At 69.2% G+C, this 7,871-nt stretch overlaps 2 protein-coding genes across 3 annotated transcripts in view; one reads left to right on the top strand and one right to left on the bottom strand.

Annotated features, from left to right (window-relative positions):
• Positions 1 to 2,770, top strand: part of NACAD (NAC alpha domain containing) — a 7,873-nt gene extending 5,103 nt beyond the window's left edge. Inside the window, exons 3-9 of the mRNA XM_081800845.1 lie at positions 9 to 1,289; positions 1,394 to 1,509; positions 1,597 to 1,671; positions 2,013 to 2,159; positions 2,228 to 2,377; positions 2,468 to 2,590; positions 2,678 to 2,770. Of these exons, the coding sequence (XP_081656971.1) occupies positions 9 to 1,289; positions 1,394 to 1,509; positions 1,597 to 1,671; positions 2,013 to 2,159; positions 2,228 to 2,377; positions 2,468 to 2,590; positions 2,678 to 2,692 (1,907 nt within the window). The 3' untranslated portion in view covers positions 2,693 to 2,770. The remainder of the gene's footprint in view (positions 1 to 8; positions 1,290 to 1,393; positions 1,510 to 1,596; positions 1,672 to 2,012; positions 2,160 to 2,227; positions 2,378 to 2,467; positions 2,591 to 2,677) is intronic.
• A 1,525-nt stretch (positions 2,771 to 4,295) lies between these two features.
• Positions 4,296 to 7,871, bottom strand: part of CCM2 (CCM2 scaffold protein) — a 39,956-nt gene continuing 36,380 nt past the window's right edge. For both annotated transcript variants that reach the window (XM_081800847.1, XM_081800846.1), the window contains 5 exons: positions 7,258 to 7,393; positions 6,178 to 6,235; positions 5,919 to 6,057; positions 5,547 to 5,685; positions 4,296 to 4,736 (listed from right to left, as the gene is read on the bottom strand). In XM_081800847.1, the coding sequence (XP_081656973.1) occupies positions 4,456 to 4,736; positions 5,547 to 5,685; positions 5,919 to 6,057; positions 6,178 to 6,235; positions 7,258 to 7,393 (753 nt within the window). In that variant the 3' untranslated portion in view covers positions 4,296 to 4,455. The remainder of the gene's footprint in view (positions 4,737 to 5,546; positions 5,686 to 5,918; positions 6,058 to 6,177; positions 6,236 to 7,257; positions 7,394 to 7,871) is intronic.

Raw genomic sequence — 7,871 nt, forward strand, 5'->3', positions numbered from 1 at the left:
CCCAGAACCTGCCACGGGGGCCCCAGAACACCCAGAGCCTGCCACGGGGGCCCCAGAACGCCCAGAGCCTTCCATGGGAGCCCCGGAATGCCCAGAGCCTGCCACGGAGGCTCCAGAATGCCCAGAGCCTGCCACGGGGGCCCCAGAATGCCCAGAGCCTGCCACGGGGGTCACAGAATGCCCAGAGCCTGCCACGGGGGCCTCAGAACATTCTGAGCCTGCCACAAAGGCCCCGGAATGCCCAGAGCCTGCCACGGAGGCCCCAAAATGCCCCAAGCCTGCCACAAAAGCTCCAGAATGCCCAGAGCCTGCCACAGGCCCCCCTAGGCCTTCCATGGAGGCCACAGACCCACCCAAGCCTGCCTCCATTGGAGAAGAAGTAGCTGAGGGCCTGTTGGCACCTGAGCAGGGAACCGGTCCCAGTGCCTGTGTGCATGCTGGTGATGGAGCCGAGCCCCACTTGCCCCTGAAGGAGGCCCCAGGGGGTGAGAATCAAGGGGCTGGAGGCCTCGAGTCAGCACCCCAGGGTGCTAGGAAGGCTCCTGGGGATAGTGGCCCAGAGGTACATCCTGCTGCTCGCCCCGAGTTTGGCCACACATGGCCCCAGAGCCCAGTGGAGGAGGGAAGAGCCAACTCTGAGCCCAGGTCCCCTGTTGCTGTGGCCTCAGAAGCTGGGCTGGGCTCCTGCTCCGAGTTTCCACCGAGGTTCGTGCCCAGGCCTGGCAGGGGCTGCCCCAAAGAGCCTGCCCCCACCTCTCCAGCACCCTCTCGGCAGCCAGAGGCCGTGCTGGGCCCAGGCAGTGGAGAGTGGGCACAAGTAGCACCTGGAAGCCCCAGCTCGTCCCCAGCACAAGCCCCCAAAAGCCCTGCCAGGGGCCTGCCCAGTGTGCCCCAAGACAGGCTCCTCGTCCCAGAGCCCTCTGCTCCTGGGGTCCCCACAGAGGCAGCTCCATGCCCCATGGCACCCCTCACCCCCTGCCCTTGCCAGGGCCCCAGGGAAGACTCAGATGAGGGCAAGGAGTCCCCGGGCCCTCTGGGCCTCCAGCCGCCACGGGCAGGAGCCCAGCGGGCGGTGGCTGCCTTCTCAGGAACCATGAAACCTCCTGGGGCCGGGCATCGGGTCAGCCTCCCACCCCACTCCCCGATCCTCAGCCCCAAGACGGCCCCCACGGGGGACACCCATGCCAAAGACCAGGCCTGGCGGATCTCGCCCCCCTGCCAAGTGCCTCCTGGCCCTCGAGGGCTCCCGGCCGCCGAGCAGCAAGATGACCAGGACAGCCTGGAGGAAGGTGAGAGGGGCCAGGGCTGGAACGCTGTCCTGAGCCGGGGACCAGAGGTGGCAGGTGGGTGGGAAGCCATCCTCAACGCACACACACCCCTACCCCATGCCCAGACTCGCCGCCGAGGGCTCCAGGATCCGGCCAGCACTCGGACAGCCACGGCGAGTCGTCCGCAGAGCTGGAGGAGCAGGACCTCTCAGGAGCGCAGACGGCACAGTGCCCGGCCCAGGTGCCCGGCCCGGGAGGGGGGAGGCTGCACCCCTGGGAGGGCTCCACCCCACCCTCCCCTCAGGTGCTCAAACCCCATTCTCCCCAGGCCCCGGCAGGTGGCAGCGGCGAGGAGACCGTGGCCAAAGCCAAGCAGAGTCGTAGTGAGAAGAAAGCCCGAAAGGTGGGTGGGGGTCCCGCTGGGGCCACTCCGTGAGGGCGGGGCCTGCTGCATCAGGGGACCCTTCACACCCAGTGGCCGTCGGGTCGTGAAGCTGCTGGGGCCGGAGCGTCCATCGAGAATGTGCCCCCAGCTGGGGTCTGGCACCCACTGAACGCCCGGGGGGCTGGTGTTCCCACAGGCTCTGCCCAGAGACCACAGAGGGTCCCCCAGGGTTGGTGACAGAACCCTCGTTCCCCCCATCAGTGTGCTCTCTCCCCCTGGGCCCACCCACTCCTCCCCACCCCAGCCTGGGACCCCTGGGGTCGATGCCCAGGTCTGAGCCCCCCGCCCTGTGCCCCCAGGCTATGTCCAAGCTGGGCCTGCGGCAAATCCAGGGGGTCACCCGGATCACCATCCAGAAGTCCAAGAACATCCTGTTTGTCATCGCCAAGCCCGACGTCTTCAAGAGCCCAGCCTCAGACACCTACGTGGTCTTCGGCGAGGCCAAGGTCTGGCAGGCCGCGGGCAGGGGCGGGGGCCCGGGGTGCGGGCTGGGCTGACCGCTGTGCCCCTGCAGATCGAGGACCTGTCCCAGCAAGTGCACAGAGCTGCTGCTGAGAAGTTCAAAGTGCCCACGGAGCCTTCCGCCCTGGTCCCTGAGTCCGCGCCCGGGCCGCTGGTGAGGCCCGAGTGCGAGGAGGAGGAAGAGGAGGAGGAGGAGGAGGAGGTGAGGCGCAAGGACACGGGGCGTGGGGATCCTCAACTGCTTTTCCTGGGGGCGGGGCGGCCCCAGAACCTGCCTGCTTGCCCCCCACAGGTGGATGAGGCAGGGCTGGAGCTCCGGGACATCGAGCTGGTGATGGCGCAGGCCAACGTGTCGCGGGCCCGGGCAGTGCGGGCCCTGAGGGACAACCAGAGCGACATCGTCAACGCCATCATGGTGAGTGGCTGGCCCCTTCTGGGCCCCCTGCTGCTGGCCCTGCTGCGCCCCTCCCCAGCCTGCCCTCTCTCTCTGCGTTTCCCGCAGGAGCTCACCATGTAGCCGCGGACCACCACCTGACCGCACAGCTCCGCCCCTGCCCCCGGCTCTGCTGCTCAATAAACAGGTGTCTCCTCACGGCCTCTGCTCTGGCTCCTACCTGCCCGGGCGCGCTGAGGCCAAACGGGGTTTGTGAACGGGTGGAGACGCTTCCTGGGTCCGTGCGGAGCCCCAGGAGGAGGGGGGTCTTCCTTCCCGTGTCCCAGAGGGTGGGGATCTGTCCCCCATGTTCTCAAAGGCTGGTGGTCCTACCCGCTCATGCCCCAGAGGTGGTGGCGTTCCCATGGCCCTAGAGGGCAGGTGATCTCTCCGTGCCCCAGAGGACGGGGTCTGTCCCATATCCTCAGAGTGGGAGTCCTCTCTGTCCCGAGGGTGGGGTTCTGTCCCCACTTGTCCCCAGAGGGTGGGATCCGTCCCATGACTCCAGCAGGTGGGGGTCCACCTTCCCCCCCACCCCGTGTCCACAGTACCCAACCTGCCCAGACAGTAGGCAGTCACCTGGCTGTGGCCCAAGGCGTGGGCCTAGGGACCGGTTTTGGGAAGGAACTCCCCAGACTCAGGGGCTCTGGAGGTTTAGCCATTGAAAAGGTGTTTGCTGGGGGGTGGGGGGGCAGCGACTGGCCCCCAAAGTTCCTGGCCCCTCCTGGTGCCCAGCTCTGGAGGGGCTGCCCATCCCCTCCATGTTCCCTCTTCTCCAAAGCCCAGGGACCTGCGGAGGGGGGCTGCAGGTGAGAGGGGCCCCTGGAGAGGAGGGAGCGGCTCCTGCCGTCCACACAGGACACTTAGACCCGGTTCCACAGTGTGGCCACCCCACCCCCGACCGCTCGCTGGGGCCACTCACACCCAGGATGGGCTGGCCCTGCCTGGATGACTTCAGCTGTTCCAGATGCTTCCAGAGCAGGTTGATTTGCACTCCTGTCTGGAGACCTACCCCATATCCCCTTAGCTCTGCGGGTCTGGGCCGACTACCAGCTCCCGGACAGCGCAGGCCGGAACCAAGTCTGAGAGCCCTCCTCCCATCCCGACCTGCCGCTGGCCAGGACGCAGACCCCCGCCTGGCCCCCACACCGCCTCACTGTGGGCCCAGGGCTCTGTGCTCCCTCTCCGGGACCCCAGCACCCACCCTGCTCGGCCTGGGGCTTCCCACACGTGCTGTCGGGGGTCTCCCAGGGGAGAGGCACCTTCTAGGTGAGGAGGGCGTCTCCAGGGCCACCCCCACTGCCTCCCCATGTGCCAAGGCCAGGGGAGGGGCCCAGCCCAGGGAAGACCTAGAACACAGTGCCCCCCGTAAGCCCCCTGGAGACCGGGACCCTGGGCTCCAAGATGACAGGCTCTCGGGGGCGGGGGGGTGAGGGGAAGGAGGGCAGGCGCCACGCTTGGGAACCCGGAGCCCGCGCCCAGCAGCGAGGACCTGCACTCGCACCAGCGCCCAGGCCCCCTGCTGTCCCAACCCCACGTCCATGAAGCAAAAGCCCCAATCCCATGCTCCCGGTTTGCTGCGACGAGCACCAACAGGCAGCCGGCCCCCACGCCACAGCGCCCAGCCCGTCGTGCAGGCCCGGCTCCCACCCCGCGAGACCAGAAGCACGCTGGGACCAGAAAGGAATTATTCACATCGCAGTAAACTTCTTTGAAGGTCTCTGAGAGTTTCGACAAGAATGTCGTGTGCAAAACTGAAAGGACCCCCAGGACCCCTCCTGGGCACCGGCGCCCCGAGGCCGATCCTTCACAGTAGAGGGCGCACCGGTGGGCCCCTCCCGGCGCCGTCAGGCCGAGTCCCGGTCCATGCTGCAGCCCAGAGCCTCGATGTCGTTGCTGATGTCCGAAATCATGCGGTCCCACTCGTCCCCTTCCGAGGGCGCGGACTGGTCGTCGGAGCTGCCGGTGGCCCTGTTCCCGGTGCAGGTGGAGGCGGAGGCGGAGCTCAGGGCCCGCCGGTACCTGCCAAAACTGTCGGTGATGATACCTCGGCCGTCCTTCACCCCGATGGTCTCAAGGAAGTTCTCGAAGTGCTGGCTGTCCTTCTCCGGGATGAAGGGCCGCAGACCTGTGGACACAGGGTGCGCCTGACGCCAGGCCTCCTGCGGGGAGAACGAGCCCGCCCGCCGCACCCGCCCCGCGTCCAGCCCCGTCCGACGGGCACCACACGCCTGCGCAGGTCCCGCGTCTGCGGCGGGTGGCTGGCCCCATCTCCCCCCCTCGGGCCTGGTGGAACGGCACCCACAGGCCTCCGGGTGCAGAACGGGGGCGGGGGGGGGAGGCAGGCTGACCTCTGAGGGGTACCACCCACTTTTGTAAGAATAAGCCAGAAAGGAACATGGAGCTGGGGGCTGGGGCCTCGGACCCCAGCCTCTGGCTGCATGGCTGACCCCGGCGGGGAGGCCACAGGGTCGGCAAGGGCTCAGACTGCACGCAGCAGGCCAGGCCTCCGGCCCTACGTCCCCCGTGAGTGGAGAGCCCCTCAGTGGCTGCTGACAAGGGTATAACCCAGGCCCCCCTGGATGGCGGGGGCAGAGCCCGGGAGCCTCCGCCGGCCCCCATCAAGCAGCCGGGGTCTCTAGGGTCAGCACTGTCATGCCCGAGGGCGTGGGCAGGTGGGCAGGGCCCCGACCACCCTGCCCACCCGGCTCTCAGGGCCGGCATCTCTGCAAAGGCAGGTCCTTCTACCCGGCAACGGGGTCCACTCCCCCGTGCGCAAACTCCTCGTCACCCACCGAAACCCACGGGAGCGCCAAGCCCCTGAGGAGCCGCACCCTGGCCCCCGCTCCAGGGCGAGCAGCTCCTGGCCGCCCCTCCGTCTGGCTGCCACGGGCAGGTCCCGCCAGTCGCTGGCAAGGGCCCTCGGCGCGGGGCTCACCGAGCAGCAGGAACTTGCGGCTGTCCCCGTACAGCTGCCGCAGGTTGATGCAGAACTCGTGCACGGACGCCCCGTCGCGGTAGTCGTGCAGCAGCGCGGCGAACTGCTGGATCTCCTGGGAGGACAGCTTGGTGCGCAGCTACCCACGGCGGGGCAGGGGTGCGGCGGTGAGCGGCGCCGCCGCCGCCCCTCACCTCACCCGCAGCGCCCCCAGGGAGCGCGCCCGCAAGGAGCCCAGGGGCACGCGCGCGCACGGAACCCGCGAGGTGAGCGGCGAGGCTGGGGGGTCCGCTGAGCGGCCCGTCCCCGAGCCCCGCCGCGCGCCCCCCGCCCCCAGGGAGCCGCCGCAGCTCGGGCCGGCCCGGGGCGCACCGTCAGCATGTAGTCCTGCAGCAGCTCGGTGGCCGTGGCGCTCAGCTCGCTCTCGCTGACCGTCTTGGCGTGGGGCGCCGGCTGCGCGCAGAAGGCCAAGGGCGAGACGCCGCCCGCGTGCGCACACTCGGGGAAGGAACTGCAAGGACGGAGCCGTGGGCACGCGGCTCCGGCCTCCGCCTCGCGCCCGCGCCCGCGCCCCGCGCCCCCCTGCGGACGCGCACTTCCCGCCGGGGCGGCCGGCGGGCGGGGTACTCACAAAGTGCCGGCTTCCGGCTCATACGGCTCCTTCACGTCCACCTTGGTGGAAGAGTCGTCTGTACGGGGTGCGGACACAGGGCCTTCCGGTTACGTGGGCAGGGGCACCGAGTCCCGGGGCCCAGCACCCCGCGAGACGTGGGCCCTGGCGGGGGCACCTGCACGCCTTCTTGGGCAGAGCCACAGGCCCCCCGGGGGGCGAGCACCCACACCGGCTCCCCCTGGGGGCGTCCCGACCGGCACCACCTGTCGCAGGTGTGGGCCTGAGCGCAATGCTCCGGTCTTGGCAGGACGCCCCAAACGGGGCGCTGAAGAGCGCTCCCCGAGGGCCAAGGATAGCACAAGCGGGACTCGTGGCTGCCGCGCGGCGTCCTGGGGCCCGGGTCACTTTGTCTCCTCTGCCGCTTTAGACGAGGACTGGGATCCCAGAGGTCGGACAACTTGCCCCACCGCACGGGGCTGGCCGAGGGCAGGAGCCATGGTCAGAGGCAGGGCTGGCCCCCAGCCTGGACGCGGTGGGCTCCACGCAGGCAGGGAGGCGGGGCCCCCGGCACCAGCAAAGAGCCCGGGACACCCCAGCTACTCAGGAAACACCGGACGGGTGACCCAAGGTCCGCGTGACACAGGCCGTGAGGGACACGGACACCGTTCTGCACAATGCTGAGCTCGGAGAGGCGGCTGAGAAGTGCGGAGTCGGGGAGCGGTGCGAGGAGCAGGGGGCGCTCCTGGTGCCTGGAACACCGGGCTGAGTGAGCCGCCTGCCCAAAACGCTCCGCAGATGCAGAGGAGGGGGTGGCCTCCACGTGCTCCCCCCACCCCAGACCCAGAGCTGTGAGGTCTGGGGGTTCCTCCCCACACACACCGCCTCCAGCCCCCGGCCCTCTGTTCTGAGGCAGCTGAAGGGACTTCAGCTGAGAAGGCGTTCCCTGCCCCCCGACGTGGTGCAGGAAGCCGCCAGGCTCCCGGGCGGGGCCGTGTCTGCCTGCAGACGGACCTGGGCAGTGGAGTCTGGGAACGAGGCACTGGTACAGAGCCACAGGGACGGGGACAGCAGCGCCACTGCCCGCCCACGCCCACGTACCGCTGTGAAGGGACAGGTGGTGGGTGGGCGTCGAGGCCCCGTCGAATATGGCTCTGTCCAGAAAGTCGATCGTGGACTCCGTGTACACAATCTGGAAGACCTGCCCCAGCAGAGAGCACAGCTCCTCCGCAGCGACCTGCCGTGGGGACAGAGCCGGACCTTCCTGGACAGCGTGCCGGCCACCTGGCTCCTCAGATGCCCAACCAGCACCAGGACCAAGGGCCCTTGGCCTCCCACTGCCCGACGGGGCCACATGGGGACCAGCTCACGTCCAGGCGGCTCTCTGGACCCAAGGGGGCCAGGTGTGCCAGTCAGCTGCCAGCCCTCCTGCTCCCCCCACCTGGCCCACCAACACCCTGCCCAGCCTGCTGCCCCAGGCTCGGGGACAGCACTCCCAGCACGGGACACAGCTTCACACGCATGCTGTTAGGGCAGGGTCCCCTCCGGGGCGGTTCTGCCCCTGGACACGGGGAGTGACCAGAGGGGCCTGCAGTGGGGACAGGCCAGGGAGGCAGCCCCATGAGGAAGAACTGGCTAGAAGGTGGGCAGAGCCAAGGAGGGCACTGATCAAAGGGTCCCCAAGGCAGGGGGTCCCCACTGCAGTCTTACAGACA

The sequence above is a fragment of the Leptonychotes weddellii genome, chromosome 12, assembly GCF_054177405.1.
Source record: "Leptonychotes weddellii isolate Sample4059 chromosome 12, ASM5417740v2, whole genome shotgun sequence".
NCBI lineage: Eukaryota > Metazoa > Chordata > Mammalia > Carnivora > Phocidae > Leptonychotes > Leptonychotes weddellii.